The sequence below is a fragment of the Leuresthes tenuis genome, unplaced genomic scaffold (assembly GCF_036924035.1).
Source record: "Leuresthes tenuis unplaced genomic scaffold, fLeuTen1.0.hap1 SCAF_8, whole genome shotgun sequence".
Lineage (NCBI taxonomy): Eukaryota > Metazoa > Chordata > Actinopteri > Atheriniformes > Atherinopsidae > Leuresthes > Leuresthes tenuis.
This window is the reverse complement of record NW_027325362.1, coordinates 15,578,368-15,594,516: the sequence shown is the minus strand read 5'-3', so window position 1 is coordinate 15,594,516 and position 16,149 is coordinate 15,578,368. Positions and strand designations below refer to the sequence as shown.

Here is a 16,149-nt window from a genome sequence, read left to right as displayed (position 1 = left end):
CTTTAGATTCACGCCTCCAAGTTAATGCGTTTGTATTTGGTGCTACTGTTTCTTTATACAGTTTATCTATAAATTACTTACAAGGAAATAAGGCAAAGGCTAATCTTTTCATGTTTTAATAGAACTTTGAGATAAAACATGTGCTTACACTGTAAGTTCCTCTTGCCTTTTTAATTGTAGATGTAAGCTGTAAGTACTTTCTTTCAAATGTGTCGAACTTGAATGTGTTTCCCTTTTCTGTCTCTTTTATAGGACATATCCTATCCTCGATCTCCCTCTATCTTAAGCCTTAAAGCCGGAGAGCGGTTTGCAGTAGAACTGAAGAAAAGCAGTGGTAGCCTTGGAATCAGTGTCACTGTGAGTGTCTTGTTTCCTTTTCACTCAAGATGATCAGTTTTATGTTCACTCTCTGTAGAGTCGTCACTCAATATTTTTGCATAATCGTTCTGAAAAGAGTGGTTGTAAAAATACATATTCTCAGTAAAAGGTCTAGTGCTTTACATTGTGATGAAAAATATAGATCCAAAAACATCATCTGACATCACTGCCTCACTGCTAGCCAGAGAGATTTACAGGGCTTAATGGGACATGCCTATAAGTAACATGCTAGAAGACACAGAAACTCTTGATCCCTACGCGCTGAGTCAGTGTGAGTTGTTAGGATTATATGAGAGCAATGTCATTGACTGATTACGTCTTTCCAATCTCTGTTGCCAATAGGGAGGAGTGAACACAAATGTGCGATACGGAGGCATTTACATCAAGAGTCTGGTCCCGGGAGGCGCTGCCGAGCAGGATGGACGCATTCAGATTGGTAATCCTTTCTTTTGTCATTTAAGACAACAGCTTTTTCAAAAGCTTGATGTTGCGCAGGACATACACTCAACCTCAAGTAAGTTAGAGAAATGTTATCAAACGCGGTTATTCATTTATTTTTTTAATTTCTCAATAGTTAGGTTTATATTTTGTCCTTTGCATCTTTACCATGATATAAGGTGAATACACTCTTGCTCTGCAAAAAGGTTTCAGACTTTGATTTAATTCTTGTCATCTTACTCATCAGTCTACACTCGTACATTCAAATCTTATCAAAAAGATGTACATAGGTATTCAGACCTTTGTTATAAAGCTCACAGTTTAGCACTGGTGTTTCATTCTTCTTTCAGTGGTCCTCGAGATACTTCTATAGAGAGTGATACCCTCTTACAAAATCTATTGGATCTAAGTGTAAAACCTGATGGAAAAAGATCAGGATCTGATGCAGATTCTTTTTGAAATCTTATTTTGTCTCTTGTGAGCGTGTGGAGCCACCGAGTCTGTGTCTGCTTGTTTATGCCTCAGTGAGCAGGGACGATTTTTAGATTTGTTGACGTGCCCATCAACCAAACACGCTCACTCGCATGCAAACCGTTTACATAATTGACGTTGCTAATGATGATGAGATTTGTATTTGTGCATATGACAGGTGACAGACTGCTGGAGGTTGACAGGTCCAACCTGAGGGGGGTGACTCACCAACAAGCTGTCGAGTCCCTCAAGAGGACCGGGGAGGTATGCACACACACACGCACACACATATATATACACACATGCAATATAACACATTTACACATATGTTCTAATTTCACTGTCCTCTTCAGAATAAACTGCTACAAATTATTTTTATCATGTTGATTCTGAACAGTATTTTATTAGAATTTCTCACTCTAGTTAGTATTATTATTAATATTTTAACCATAAAGTAACTGAAGTTATTTTAGTTTATTAAACTTAGCATATCATGACAAAAAATCTGAATTACAAAGGTGTGAGAAACTACTTCTGGAATACAGCATTAAGCCTACCTACAAGCACTCAGTGGCCCCTTGAAATATTTCCCTGATGTTTACACTAATCTAGAGAATCTTTGGCAATTCACTTCATCCACAGCTAATCATAAACATGGACAAAACAAGGTGATACTGCACATTATTATTTTTATGTAAGCCATAACGGTGTGCAGTTAATTGTGTACCTTCAACATATGAATGGGGTTTACGGGTGCCTATCTGTTCACCTCAGGTGGTGAACTTGCTGTTGGAAAGGGAGCCCACAGCAGTCTTGGAGTCCAGACCTGACTCGCCCTGTGCTGCCATGGTCCACAGTACATCATACACACAGCCCCCCAGGACCGAAGTCTCCATGGAAACGACCTTGAGTGGCCGTGCCAAGGACTACAGCTTTGTAACTGATGGTGAGAGGGGAGAGGAAGAGGCACATACTCGCTTTCAAAAAAAAAAAAAAAAGTCAGACAGTTAGTGTTGTGCACACAAACACAGACACACACTCACACACATGGCCCAGAGGTGACTGTGAGTCATCTGACAGCTACATTGTGGTAGCTGTCAGTCGTCCAGGGCTGATGCTGCCTCAGTCCCCTGAGACTGCACACACTGAAACCTTGAAGATGCCTGTTTGCTGGTTAAAAGAAGAGGTCTTCTTCTCTACAAAGCCTGTTTTTTTATTGATTTTTTTCCAATAGAAATAGTAAAAAGAAATGTGGGGCAGATTGTGAAAAAAGGAGAATCATTGCATATATTTTTGCAAAAATAAGGTCTTCTCTCAGAATAACATACTTGGTGGTGAGACTGATTAATAGTTTTTGATCACAGTGTATTAAATTGCAGATTAAAGATTGCACAGCACATGTTAATAGTCCAAAATTCCCTTCCCTTCCCTTCATCTTCTCTGTCTTCTAGAAAACACTCATGAAGTGGTACTGAAGAAGAGTTTGTCTGGTCTCGGCTTCAGCTTTTACATCTCACACCTTTACTCTGCGGCAGACCGTGGTAGCGTGGTCCGCATTAAACGTCTGTTCCCAGGTCAGCCAGCACTAGAAAGTGGCCTGCTGCGGGAGGGAGATGTAATTCTGTCTGTCAACAAAGAGCGCGTCAAAGATCTCTCATACCAGGTTGGATTTGCATATTTAAACCAAAAATGTTCCTTATTCATAAGCACGGTTTTTATTACATATACTATCCTAATTTCGAGAAGTTTTCTAAGATCTTCATGAAGAACTTAAAAATTGTAATTTGTAAATTTGTTTTACATTATTTAATAGAGATAAAGACAAAGGAAATTAATGCTTAGTGTTTTCTGGAATTTGATGTCAGCAAACACACCCAAAAAAAGAAAATTTCAAGAATATACAAGTAACACCATTCTGGAAGATTCTGCAGTCAGCAGATTAACTGGTGACAGGTTAGGATGAAAGGAGCATCCACCAAAGATTCAGTCTTTCCAAGCAAGGATGAGTCGTTGTTTACCATTTTGTGCCACACTTTGGCTTTCTTTCTACACCTCCAGTGGATAATGTTGTGAAAAGATGTTGTGAAAATCTTGGAAAATCTCAATGAATAGTACAGGTAACTAATGTATATGGAAAGGTACCACTACTGCAGAGGCTGATGTTGCAGTTTTGGAGGGACATTTAGTATCATCAGAGGTGACTTGTTTTACAGGGAGGTCCACGGTTATTTCAGCAGGACAATACCAGACGTCATTCTGCACAACTTACCGCAGCGTAGCGTCATAAACACAGAGTGTATATGCTTGACTGATAAGAATCAGACAACAAAGAGCACAGACTAATAAGCTTAAGTCTTGTATTAAGCAAGAAGGGGCACAGATTCCTCTGGAAAAAAACTAGTAAAGTAGTAATCGTATGAAAGTCTTTTAAGTATTTTTGGCATCAAATTCTAGATTTGTTTATATTTTCTAGATACAATGAAGTTGGTCAGTGAAACCATTGAGCAAAATGTATTTTGTAGTATTGTATGTCAAAGATAAGTTCAAATCAATACACTAGATTTAAGTTTTTTTTGCATTTAGAAAACTTCCCAACTTTTCAGGAAAGTGGCTTGTATGCTTTGATTATTCATGCATGTTCTAACGTTGAAACGTGGACCGAACTATGAATATGAGAGAGGGAGAGAGCTTAAAACTTCATGCGATTATGAAAACACAGTGGGTCATTCTGTCTGGACATTAATACTATGAATGAACTTGTGTGTGTACAATATGAATGATTGTGTACTAGCAACACTAGTGGCCCTGTTCTTTCTTAAGATCACGGCCACGTCATTTGTTCACTAATCCTTTAATCACTTACGACTGAAAATAGCAAGCTAGTTGTGTCACAGTGTTTGTGCCATTCAACCTTTTATACACTGCTAAGGAAAGCACAATGGTATTAATACAGGCTCTTTCAAATATATGATCATCAGATAGATGCCCAAGCCCAACATTCTTTGATCAAGACACTTTTCTGATTTGTCTCAGAGGGTCTTGTTCTTGCTTCGTGGAGCACCATCGGAGGTTCATCTGCTGATCTGCCGACCAGGTTCTGGAGTACTCTATGATGTAGATTATAACTCACTGGTATGTAAACAGACACAGATCACCGTACAAACCTTATAATAAGTCCCATGGAAGGCCGAAATCCAGATGAACTTTGTTATCTTTTGTCTGTCTCTATAGAGTCCTGCGCCCGTACGAGAGGTTCGATCCCATTCTCTGGATATCCGACTCGGAGAAGACTACAGCCAGTTCCTTAAGTCGCCAGATAAGGTCAGCGTACGTGTGCAGACGGTGCCCCACACCCAGGAGGAAGATCTCACCAACACAACAGAGAAAAGCCCTGAGCTTCCTGCAGCTCCACCACCTCCGGAGAGCCAAAACAGTCTGGATGGTGACATTCAGGATGATGACCAGCCTTTTCCGTCTCCACCTCGCACACCGCCCTCACCAACATTACCCACATCTCCTCCATCACCAGTCTCGCCGGCGTCACCTTTGTCACTACCATCGCCCGCCTCACCTGCCTCACCTGCAACTGCCTCTCCACCCCCACCTCCACCAGAGCCACAACCAACCGATGAGGAACCGGGGAAACAAAAGGGAGGAGACACTAAAAGAAGGAACATGGATGGAGAAGAGAAGGAGGCTGCAACGACACTGAGCTCAGCTGTGATGTCGATGGATGTTTACTCTAAGACTTCCTCTCAATCTGTATATACCAGGTAATATATAGCATACAGGAGACACACATGAAAATGATTAAGTTTCTGTATTAATTTCTTGTCAGATGTTTTCATCCATTATTCCCCCCTTAAAGCTTGTATTGTCAAATAAAAGAAATAGACAGTTTATAACTGCTTTACTAAGTCAAACCAACTATGAATGTGTATAAAAAAATTTCTTAAATTACTACTTGACTATCTAAACATCATATCAAGTTGTTTGTTTACTACCAGATCATTACTGCGTTCACCTGCTGGATATTATGGCTCTAGAAAAGATTGTTACTCATTCACAACTCATATACTGCCAATGAGCATCATCAGTGAAGCATTTAGCTGTATTCAGACATTTAAACTGCTCCCACACTTGTGATTGTACATTTTGGCGCCTCCTTATTTGCAGTGGAATCAGAGAGGAGGCTGATGGAAGTGTGACCTACTGCCTTATGGGAAACGGACTGACCATCATGGCAGATGAAGAGTACCTAACCATCAGCTCCACAATGGAGGCCCCTCACAGCCTTCCCATCGACAACACTTCAATAACAAACCCCACAGACTTCGGCTCTCAAACTTCCAGCAGCTTTCAGACTGCAAACCTCAGTTCCCACATCCCTACTACCAACATTTCGCCACTCAACCTTTCGTCTGACACCTCGGCCTCTTGCCCCATGGCCCACTCATCCCAGCCGCTCACAACGCAGCCACCGAAGACCGTGCATCACCCGATCCAGCAAGCGCTCCTTCCAAGTCACTACAAAGCCACCTCCAAGAACATTCGGCCTATGGTGCCTCCACCTCAGCCTCCACCACCGACCCCCATCACAGCCCAGATTATCTCCTCTGTGCCTCCCTGTGCCGGTGTGTCAACGCTGCCGTCCACAGTGCTTGTCCCGCCTGCCGAAAGCCACACGCAGCTCAGAGAAGAACCGGAGAGGAAAGTAAGAGATTACACAAATGATGATGATGATGAAGAGCTTGACGAAGAAGAGGAGGAGAGTCGGAGAAAGGTAAGTAGAAGAGTTCTACTCTTACCTGAGTAGAATGTATAAATATATGTTTTGGGAAATGCTTGCAAACATTCCAGTAATGTAATTTGAAGATTTTTTTGTAACTTTGACATGAGATTGAGATACATATTCATCTTTTTCTTTCCTGACAGGGGCTGGTTAAAGAGTTTGAGCTTACAGTGGTTCTGACTAAGTCCCGGAGTGGAAGCTTTGGGTTTACCATCACTCGAAGCAAACTGGACAACTGCTATTACATACAAGAAATACTGGACAACCCAGCCAAGGCGGATGGGCGGCTCAGGGCAGGGGACAGGCTGATCATAGTATGCACATGACTCGAAACGTGCCTGCATATTTGAAAACAACATGCGATTTTGGTTTTATCAAACCATTCTCTGTCATTTTCTTTCAGGTAAATGGGCACAACGTTACCAAAGTGGCAGATGATGTCACCATGACGATTCTCAGGTCATCTCCGAGAAGACTGAATATGACAGTGGGGAGAGCAGTAAGCAACTTGGTGGCTCCACCTTCCTGTGACAGCCTGCCTGACATTGTTCTCCACAAGACACCTTCAGGACAGCTGGGTGGGACCTTGTACATCATTTTGGTCATTTAATAGACACATCAATCACAACAGTCAGTATTATTTGAATAAATCTGTGTGTGTGCCCTCTCCAGGAATAAAACTGACAGGTGGTATTGGCAGCAAATGGCAGGGCATCTACTGTTTGGAGGTGGTGTCAGGCTCCCCAGCCAGCGAGGAGGGCAGCGTCCAACCCAAAGACAAGATCCTGTACATTAGTGGCAGATGCACCCTGGGAATGACTTTAGAGGATGCAGTCAAAGCATGTGAGATCGCCCCGCGTAAGGTTAAGCTTAAAGTCATCAGGTATGTGCCATCTAAGGATAGACACTCGCATTGGTGCTTATGTTTTTGTTTCTCTTTTATAATTCTGTCATTTTTGTTTGTCACAGAGAAGAGCAGCCAGTCAACCCAAAGGCTAAGTGGAATGGTAAGAAATTCCGATGGATTTATGGCATGGTTTCACATGCTTGAGTTCAGTCAATGACCCATACACAGGATAGTTTTGGTTGTTATGCATCAACTGCACCGATGGATTGCCTAGAAACCAGATATGCTTGTCATGACCTGAATAGTGACAACTAGACAAACACATTAGTGTAATGGGAAGAAAGGTGACTGCTTGTCTTTGCATTTTGTAGCTGTGGTAATGCAAACAAATTGTTTTCTTATCTAATCTATAAGCTCTGAACAAGTTTTTGTGTAACAGGTCTCTTTGATTGGAAAAAGGACAGGAGGTTCTTTGCTCGTTTTGAAGAGCCATCCTCTCCCGAGAAACAGTTTCCTACTGAAGACAGTGAGTTTTTTCTTTCCATTACCTCATGTAATTCTCCGTTTACCTCCTCCAAACTCTCCATCAGCATGTTCTACTTGCAACGTAACTGGTTCCCTTTCACCCTTTTCCCTGTTGTCCCATTGTCTGTGTGAAGCCGGAGCTTGGTGCTGACAGATAGGTCTCTGCAGCTGTGTGAGTCTGTGTGAGCGTCTGTGTGCATGCATGTGTTTGTGTGTGTGTGTGTGCTCTGAATACTGACAGACAGATCCTGGACTCTCACAGCAGGATTAATAATTAGCAAGCCTCTGGGCCTCCACTGGTGTATTGGACTGCAACGTTAAATGCATCACACACACACACACACGCACACACTGAGAGCCATACAACCAGTGGTCTATGGAGTTGGGAGCTCAGTTGCCTGGTGACAGTACATGGAGCAGTAAGGGATAGCAGAGAGGATCACTCTGAAAAGCTCAGCCTTGTTCATCTGTCATAGAAGAGAGGCACCCATCAACACTTCTCCAAAAATGGGTGAAGAGGTGGGAGGTTGGTGTGTTGTTTTTTTCCCGTGCGATTGTTTTGGAAATTCCATTGCCTGAAATTGGCTGCGTGTATGGAAGTTCCACTGTTAGCGGAGGGCCAAATTCCAGACACCACCCCTTATTTAGCTTTTAATAGTTTGGTTGTTGTTTTCAGAAAGCATTATAATGGGTGCAATAACAGGACTTCTCAACGTTGGAAGCTACTTCATCAATAACTCTTCTTGTTTTTCAGCTGAAGCTGTGTGTACGACTGTTGGGAGGTTCAGATGCCTCTCTCTCTCCCAAGAGCAGGATGTAAGTTCATGAACATATCTCGTTTTTTCCAGCGGCTCCTTGTTTCTCATGTGCCCCTTTAATGTTGTCACCCGCATCCTCTTTTCATCGTGTGTGTTTCTTAAGCAGCCCATCTTTTCAAGTGTTTCTGGAATCAAACTTGTAACATGATTCTACTCGATGTCGGTGTGCGAGAACATTCTGTTTGATGATATTACTGTCCGCTTGTCGTGTCGTATTCACAACATAATGATAGTTTTTGTAAAACATAATGGGCTCCTGTAAATTGACATAAGCTATATGTAAATAAGCTAGCATCAAAAACCCTTGATCGTGACACTATCCATCTCTAATGTTCACCAAATTCTCTATTTTGTTTTTGTTTTTTTCTCCCTGTAGAGTTGCATCATGCAAGTGGAATTCAAAAAACCAGAAGGTGGAGGTCTCGGCTTCGCTTTGATCGGGGGAACAAATGGCAGCATGCTCAGAGTGAGAGAAATCTGCTCCGGCGGAGCAGCCGAGCAGGACGGTCGGCTGAGAGTGGGGGACATTCTGTTAGAGGTAATCCTCCATCATATAGCTTGACTGATTTATTACCCCCATTGCACAAAAAGACTATGATTGTTACTTTGTATATACCAGGTGAACGGTGTGATTGTGTCCGGGCTGAGCCACAGCAAGGTGGTGGATATCCTGCGTAAAGCTGAGGGTACTGTTCAGCTCACCATCTGCAGAGACATCCTGCCCCTGACCTACGCTGAGTCACCTACACCACCAAACATGTCCGCACAAACAGAAGCTATTTTTGCCGAGCAGCCGGCTCCGGTATCCAGCCCCGATGCCTGCTCCACACCTGACATCATGCTGAGTAGGCCAATTGAGCATCCTCCTGGTATGAATTCCAACAACTCTCTTTCTTGCTCAGTGTCATCTTAACAGACAACATCAAGGAAATTTATAAAGTTGTATCCTGACATTTATTGACAGCTGAAATTTGTGTTTCAGAAATAAATTCAGACACAGAAGTTATCCTAACCTCACCACCTCCCCCACCTCACAGAGTGACCGTTGTAATAGATGAGACTTCAGTTAAAGAGGTAACACTATCAAGGATAAACGCTCATGAACTGTAGTGTAATATTTTAAACTATGTGTATTTTTTAAGTTAGATCACACCCCTCCTTACCTATTTACTAACATCTACTAACATCTTGGTCCTCCTGTCTGTTGCCTCCTCTGGCTGCTTGTCTGTGGAACAGGAGAGTTGTAACAGCTCCCCCTCTCATCAAGCTTGCTGCCCATCTCTCAATGTCACTGACATGTTGCATGGAGCCTCTGACAGGTATTAACATCCCGAACGTCTCTCCTCTTGTATTGTCTGTGTATTTCCTCTCCTATCTCCCTTCTCCACCTCTTCCTCCTGCTTCCTCTTTTCATCTGATGTGCTGGAGTTCCACTCTCAACCACAAGGAGGGAGCAAAGAGCAATAGAAATGACACAATATGTGTCACCTGGAATACATGTTATTGTATTTGAACTATCAGCCCCAGTAAGACACACACAAAAAAAAGAAAAGTTTTAGGAAATATTTAGGAAAGGATATTTAGGAAATGTATAAGATTAGTCTTTGTAACCTAAAAAAAACAGAAGAAGTTCACACACACAGTCCTGATTAGAAATGTTGCCACTGCTGAATTGTAAGTAAATATGAATTCAGAGAAGAACATCGAAACAGCTTCAGGCTCACCAGGAGCAATCTAATCCTAGAGTCCCTAACCTGCAAACTGAACTAATCGGTAATATGTGGGTCAAGGCAAAGGATGACAGCACTATTAAAGGAAAGGCACAAAAAGCAACAAAGAGTTTGCAAAAACAGTCTAACAAAGAGAGCTCTTTGGGCATTCAGAGCTTGTGTTTGTTAATAAACTATTAGATCAAGCTCAGAAGGAAAAGAACATGCTCTCTAAAGTAAACATGAAGTAAGATTGCTCTGGTGCTAAAAGCAGTGAATGCACCGATATAATGGTGTAATCAGAAAATGAGGTATAATAGAGTTTAGGAAAGGTCTTAGTCTTGACTCAGGTTAAATGAAAAACTTTTGTAGAACTGAATTTTCCCATTGCAAAACAGACTTCTGCCAACTTTAATGAGCTTGAACACACAGCCAGTGACAGACACGGTCAGTAGACTGGTGCAGGATGCTTCTACATGCTCACAATAATCATTTAATGGTTGTCTTTGTTGCCAAAGGTTCTGAAACCAAGTACTAGTGAAGGGTGCCAGTAATTGTGTCCAGGGTATATTTTTCAATCATCTAAATGAAATACAGTTTTGTTGTTCACTAACTTTGGCCGTTTCATTCAAACAATTTTGATTATACAGATTTTGTTCGCCTTCACTGATTCCTGAACACATTCGAAATTCTGTACTTACAGTTCAATGATGGCAATATTTTTGACCAAGAGTGTATTTTAGCTTCTTGTATATACTGCATTTTAGGTGGGAAAGACGCAGGAAAAGGAAACTCAGCCTTGCATGATTTCATCCCTCCCTACTGAAGAGTAAAAATGGTGTGGTCTCACCCCTGCCTCCTGACTCCCTCAGGAAACAAATTGTGACCAAACTTTTGGACCAGTCCTGCAAAGACATCCGGAAAACCCAGTCAGACGGTTGGAGCAGCGAAGAGGATGATGACGTATTTGACACCACAAGTCAGGAAGTGTCCTCCCCCCAAACAGGTGTTAAGTCATTTTTTACTACTGCTTTCACGTTCTCGAAATGAAATGTTTATTTTCGCAGGGCAATAAAAGCCAAGGGTTGCTCTTTTCCTCAGGCCCACCCTTAGTATCACACGAGGAACTGGCCAGTCTAGCGATCATAATTCCAGCCAAGTCCAGTCAGTATTCAGGCTCCAGGGTCAAAGCGCTCATCCAGATCCTTCAGCATCAGGTCGACCAGCAGGAACTGCTCAAAGAGTTCATGGTGCGTATGTGTTATGGACAGTGGTTATGTGTACGCATCAACAAAGCAGTGTACTTCACCTCTGTAGAATTGACTTGAAAGCTGCATAAATTAGGTAGCACGCCACTGACTTCTCCAGCATTGATCCACATATTATAGCGATATAGAATTTCTAACGCACCATGACTTGCAGCAGTGATGCAGACACACACTGAGACTATTTCCATGGCGATCATATTCTTCCTGTTTTCTGCCTATGTTGTTCATTGCAGGCTCTGGAGCATCTGAAGCCTTCTGACAACTGTCTGGTGGGAAAAGCACCTGAGAACAGAGACAAGAACCGCTACAGAGACATCCTACCCTGTAAGAGGAGCTCTTGCACGTTCTCGGGCAGAATGCGTAGTAAAGCTTGTAAAAGCTGGTTACTCACAGACAGAGGCATATAGGAGAGCCTGTTTGTTGGCACTGTTCAACCAGAAGGCATAAACTGACTCTATGTTTTAATTGAAGAAAGTAGAGATATTTGTTTACATAGCTTCAGTAATTTCTGCACAGCCTTTTCCGTCTCCCACATTTAGTCGATAATTTGCTCGTACCACACTGCAGTATAATTTTCTCCAAGCCTCCCAAGTAAGTGATGATGAGGATCCTTATTATCCAGGATTTAGATCTACAAATGAAGAAACAAATTGTATTACAAAGTGTATTACCATAATGAATTACTTGGAATAGACGCGTAGAGAAAAACTGTGTGTGTGTGTGTGTGTGTGTGTGTGTGTGTGTGTGTGTGTGTGTGTGTGTGTGTGTGTGTGTGTGTGTGTGTGTGTGTGTGTGTGTGTGTGTGTGTGTGTGTGTGTGTGTGTGTGTGTGTGCACGCATGAATTTTCTGCTTTCAAAGATTAGCCAAGGAATGTCATTAATGTAAACAGAGCTGCCAAACACACAAACACAGATCCGCGCATGTGCAGCGTGTACAGAAGTGTTTTCTTCTCAAACCCTCACAGAGTGCAGGGGTGAAATGGGTCAGGGTTAAGATGAATGACTGTGATAAAACAAGTAGTGACCCCCAGTGGAATTAATACCACTGCCCCTCACCATATGCCTTGCAGATTGTTGCAAATGCTGTTTGTGCAAGTGCTTAGAAAAAGTCAAGTTATTTACTGTCCAAATACCCTGCTTGCATTTAATTTTCAGTATCCATTTTGTGGCTTTTTGGACTTCAAAAGTGGGACCCAGTAAACATTCCAAATTTTCTTAGGTCTGTCACTCCCCTCACCATCAGTCAATGTGTTTACAGCACCAGTTTGTTGAGCTCCAGACTGCAGGGATGTTTCCTTAACTTTATTTTACCATCATATGCATGGTTGTGGCAAAATCAAGATATTGTTTGTTGTTTCTAAAAATTACACATAAATTAGGGTGTTCTTTCTGTTTCTTTTTTTTTTTTTTCCATAGATGACCAAACGCGCGTTGCCATTGGAGAGAAGCAGGACTACATCAATGCAAGCTTCATTCGCATGCAAGTCGGAGCTGAGGAGTTCTTCTACATCTCCTGCCAGGGGCCTCTGCCCTCCACTGTTCAGGCCTTCTGGCAGATGATCTGGGAAAACAAATCTGATGTCATTTCCATGATGACCCAGGAGGTAGAACGGGGAAGGATCAAGTGTCACAAGTACTGGCCAGAAAAGCGAAGCACGCCCTTGGACACAGGCAGGTACAGGCTTCACCTGGATAACCAACAGTACCTGGAATATTTCCACATCAAAGTCATCCGCATGGTGGACATAGAGGTGAGAAAGGAGTACAGTGTTGTCATTTTGAAGTTACATTTTGAAGAGGCTTGCGTAAAAGTTCAGCTACTTGTCATTCCAGACTGGTGATACACACATTGTTCATCACCTGAAGTTCACACAGTGGCCTGACCACGGCGTGCCACACTGCTCTGAGCAGCTCGTTCGCTTCATCCGCTACATGAGGGCAGTGCACCACAAGGGGCCAATCACCGTTCACTGCAGCGCAGGCATCGGACGCACAGGAGTTCTCATCTGTACCGACATCATCATTAACCTCATTGAAAAAGACTTGCCTGTAAGTGGAGGCCAATCTGTTATGTTAACTAATAAGTTTACCATATCACTTGGTCATAGTTTTGTAAGGGAAATTGCCATTCAGACTCAATATCTCAATACTTATCATGTCAGATTGTGTCCCACAGATAGAAATGTGCAATATATATGTCTGCTTGATAAAAGACTTTTGCTAAGTATGCTCTCTCTGGGCTCCTGAAGAAGCCTCCACTCCTCACTACTCCAGTGCATTTAAACTAGTAGAACATTGATGGCTGAATGAGAACGATTTCTGAGTCACAAGTTGGTACCATGAAATGTACCCTTAGTTTTGTTCAATGGTTGTTCATTTTACAAATGGAATACAGCCAAAGCTAACAGTCACGCTGTAGTTGTGTCATCTGTCTGTCTGTTTTCAGATTAGTGTGAGCGACATTGTAAAAGAGATGAGACTTCAGCGGCATGGGATGATTCAAACCAAGGTCAGTGCAAAAGGAGCTTTATTATTTATTATTTTCTTCTAAAAAGAGACATTTCCAAAAGCTACACATGTCCTTTGTCCATCTTGTTTCAGGAACAGTACCTCTTCTGCTTCAAAGTGTGGTTGGACGTTTTACAGGGGATTTTACAGCTTCAAGGCAACCAGTGGCAGCCAGAAAGTCCGAGAGACCACAAATTAGTTTGAATGTTTCCATCTTCAGCTCAGCTACATATACCTGTAAAGCGTAGGCTGCATACGTTCAAACATGTGCGGTCTATCACAGCAGAGTGATTCACTGGTGAATCGCTTTTGGCAGTTGTTAGTTTTGTTAGCTTTAAAATCTGTTCATTTGTGTTTTGCTACAATGACTTCATTTTTTTTGTTGTTCGTTTGTTTGGTTATGTGTTCTCAGTGCTGTGATTATGTCAACTTAATTTAGATCACTGAGGTTATTTTGCCTTTTCAGGTTTAGTCATTTGCCTTCTGTCTAAAGCATCTTTTTTTATTTTGTGTCGCAGTTTGATTTATTGTCTTTTGATTGTTCAAATGACATTTATTCTGAAGTCATACTGCATGGAATTGGAAATCTGGTAATCGTTATATCGTTCATCTGTCATCAATGTGCACAAGTGTACAATAATCACCCCTGTGTTAACATCTATTTAACTCCATATTGAGTAGCATTTCATTAAGCAATGTGTTTTCATGTCATTTAAGTGCATTTTTTTTTACCCTGGAGAGGGAGAGCATATGTGAAAGTGCAACATCAAAAATTTTTCAATTCATCATCTGAGGAAATTAAAAGAATCAAGTGCCTTGGAAAGACACACCCCACTTGCATCACAATGAACCCAGGCTGTTTGTCACAAGCGGGTGGGGACATAAAGCAAGAAACTGATGTATGAGCACAGTAGTTAGATTGAATATAAAGCTTTTGGTCAGTTTGTGGTCTGAGGTTAAGGTTTGGTTGAACCAAACCAGAGGAGGATTACATCTCATCTTAGTAGTTTGATTGTAACTATGACAACAGTGTGATGTCTGCACACCGCCTATCTTTTTTTGTTTGTGGGCTCATTTTATACAAAACACTATCAATGTTTTAAACACAACCTGCACATCCTAATACAGATAAAGAATGGTTCAATATAACAAATGTTTGAATGAGTTAATACATTTTCAACTCACTCTTTTACTTAGATTTGGACAAAGTGTTAACATTAAGTATCCTTTTTTTTTTTTTGTAAAATGTACAAAAGTAATTTCAGTGTAGTTTAGCTGATTAGTTGCGTGGCTTCTAGGTGTAATTTGTTATGTGTTAACATCCTTTATCTGTATTCCACAGCTAATTTAATACAACTCAGTCAAAAATGCAAAAAATATGATGAGGTTTACAAACTTTCCATTTTGCCACTTTAGACGTTGCTAAAAGCAACACAGGTACATCCCCAAATCACAGATCAAAGATGATTCATAGCTGCTGGTCTCAACCTCAACTTTGGATGTCACTGCTTGTAAGCTTTGTTCATTCAGCTGCTAACAAACACACACACACCAGCTCTCTTATTGCATGCAGACTCAAAAAGTGCAGACGTCCTGTCCTGCAGTTTGATCGTACTTGAACATGATGAAAATGTGGAATGTAACAAAAGCAACCCTCTCCACTAGGAAGGGGGTTTAGAATGTTGCTCTCTTACCTGATACCATTTTCCAAATTGTTCGGAGCATGCTGGGAAGACATATGCAGTACTGTACCTTTGCCACGTGTGTGGCTGTGCTTACCCTCTGTACTGCATATGTAACATCTCTTCGCTCAATGCTGGTCGCCTGGTTTCCAGCGATACGAAAACCCTTGGTTATGTGCAAGTTCTCTTTGAGATCGCGTTGATAAGTTTTCTGCCTCACATCTTGGAAAGAACAAGCAAAAGCACATTTTGCATTCATATGTGAAAATGCATCTTGTACAGTCAAGCAAATGCTTATGCAACAGCATTGTGAAATGTAATAACCCTTAACTGCACAACTGCTTATTTATGCTAAATTAATAACTTGTCACTGTACCAGCGACTATGTAACCAATAACTGAGAACAATGTAATACCTCTCTCTTTAATTAAAACCTATTCTGAAACTTGTTTGTGTGTTATCCAACACATTTTACCCATGACTCTGAACACACAACATAACTCAAGTTCAACAATGGAACAAGAGCGGCACAGAGGGTTTTTCCCTGACGGCACACACAGAACAGAGAGCCGGAGGTGGCCCTAAATCTAATTCCTCGGCACCTCCTCTCCACTTTTACTGCAGGGTATACTCCCTCTCGGGTTTTACTGCAGGGTAAATAAGTTGGTCTCACAGGGGCCTTTTGTGGCAGCATGGAAACCCCTGGAAACACA

General features: G+C 41.8%; 1 protein-coding gene across 2 annotated transcripts in view; it reads left to right on the top strand.

Moving 5' to 3' along the window:
- ptpn20 (protein tyrosine phosphatase non-receptor type 20) overlaps nucleotides 1–15,881 on the top strand; it is a 28,379-nt gene extending 12,498 nt beyond the window's left edge. The window contains exons 22-46 of one of the 2 annotated variants that reach the window (XM_072391053.1): nucleotides 253–357; nucleotides 721–814; nucleotides 1,466–1,551; nucleotides 2,062–2,233; nucleotides 2,739–2,950; nucleotides 4,321–4,419; nucleotides 4,519–5,060; nucleotides 5,464–6,070; nucleotides 6,223–6,393; nucleotides 6,483–6,657; nucleotides 6,752–6,962; nucleotides 7,049–7,086; nucleotides 7,366–7,452; nucleotides 8,206–8,267; nucleotides 8,646–8,807; nucleotides 8,889–9,138; nucleotides 9,252–9,343; nucleotides 9,506–9,588; nucleotides 10,851–10,984; nucleotides 11,080–11,228; nucleotides 11,480–11,570; nucleotides 12,663–12,997; nucleotides 13,080–13,295; nucleotides 13,693–13,755; nucleotides 13,848–15,881. In XM_072391053.1, the coding sequence (XP_072247154.1) occupies nucleotides 253–357; nucleotides 721–814; nucleotides 1,466–1,551; nucleotides 2,062–2,233; nucleotides 2,739–2,950; nucleotides 4,321–4,419; nucleotides 4,519–5,060; nucleotides 5,464–6,070; nucleotides 6,223–6,393; nucleotides 6,483–6,657; nucleotides 6,752–6,962; nucleotides 7,049–7,086; nucleotides 7,366–7,452; nucleotides 8,206–8,267; nucleotides 8,646–8,807; nucleotides 8,889–9,138; nucleotides 9,252–9,343; nucleotides 9,506–9,588; nucleotides 10,851–10,984; nucleotides 11,080–11,228; nucleotides 11,480–11,570; nucleotides 12,663–12,997; nucleotides 13,080–13,295; nucleotides 13,693–13,755; nucleotides 13,848–13,958 (4,347 nt within the window). In that variant the 3' untranslated portion in view covers nucleotides 13,959–15,881. Of the gene's footprint in view, nucleotides 1–252; nucleotides 358–720; nucleotides 815–1,465; nucleotides 1,552–2,061; nucleotides 2,234–2,738; nucleotides 2,951–4,320; nucleotides 4,420–4,518; nucleotides 5,061–5,463; nucleotides 6,071–6,222; nucleotides 6,394–6,482; nucleotides 6,658–6,751; nucleotides 6,963–7,048; nucleotides 7,087–7,365; nucleotides 7,453–8,205; nucleotides 8,268–8,645; nucleotides 8,808–8,888; nucleotides 9,139–9,251; nucleotides 9,344–9,505; nucleotides 9,589–10,850; nucleotides 10,985–11,079; nucleotides 11,229–11,479; nucleotides 11,571–12,662; nucleotides 12,998–13,079; nucleotides 13,296–13,692; nucleotides 13,756–13,847 lie in introns of those variants that run through there. The other variant, XM_072391052.1, reaches the window with a different exon arrangement.
- The last annotated feature ends 268 nt before the right edge of the window (nucleotides 15,882–16,149 follow it).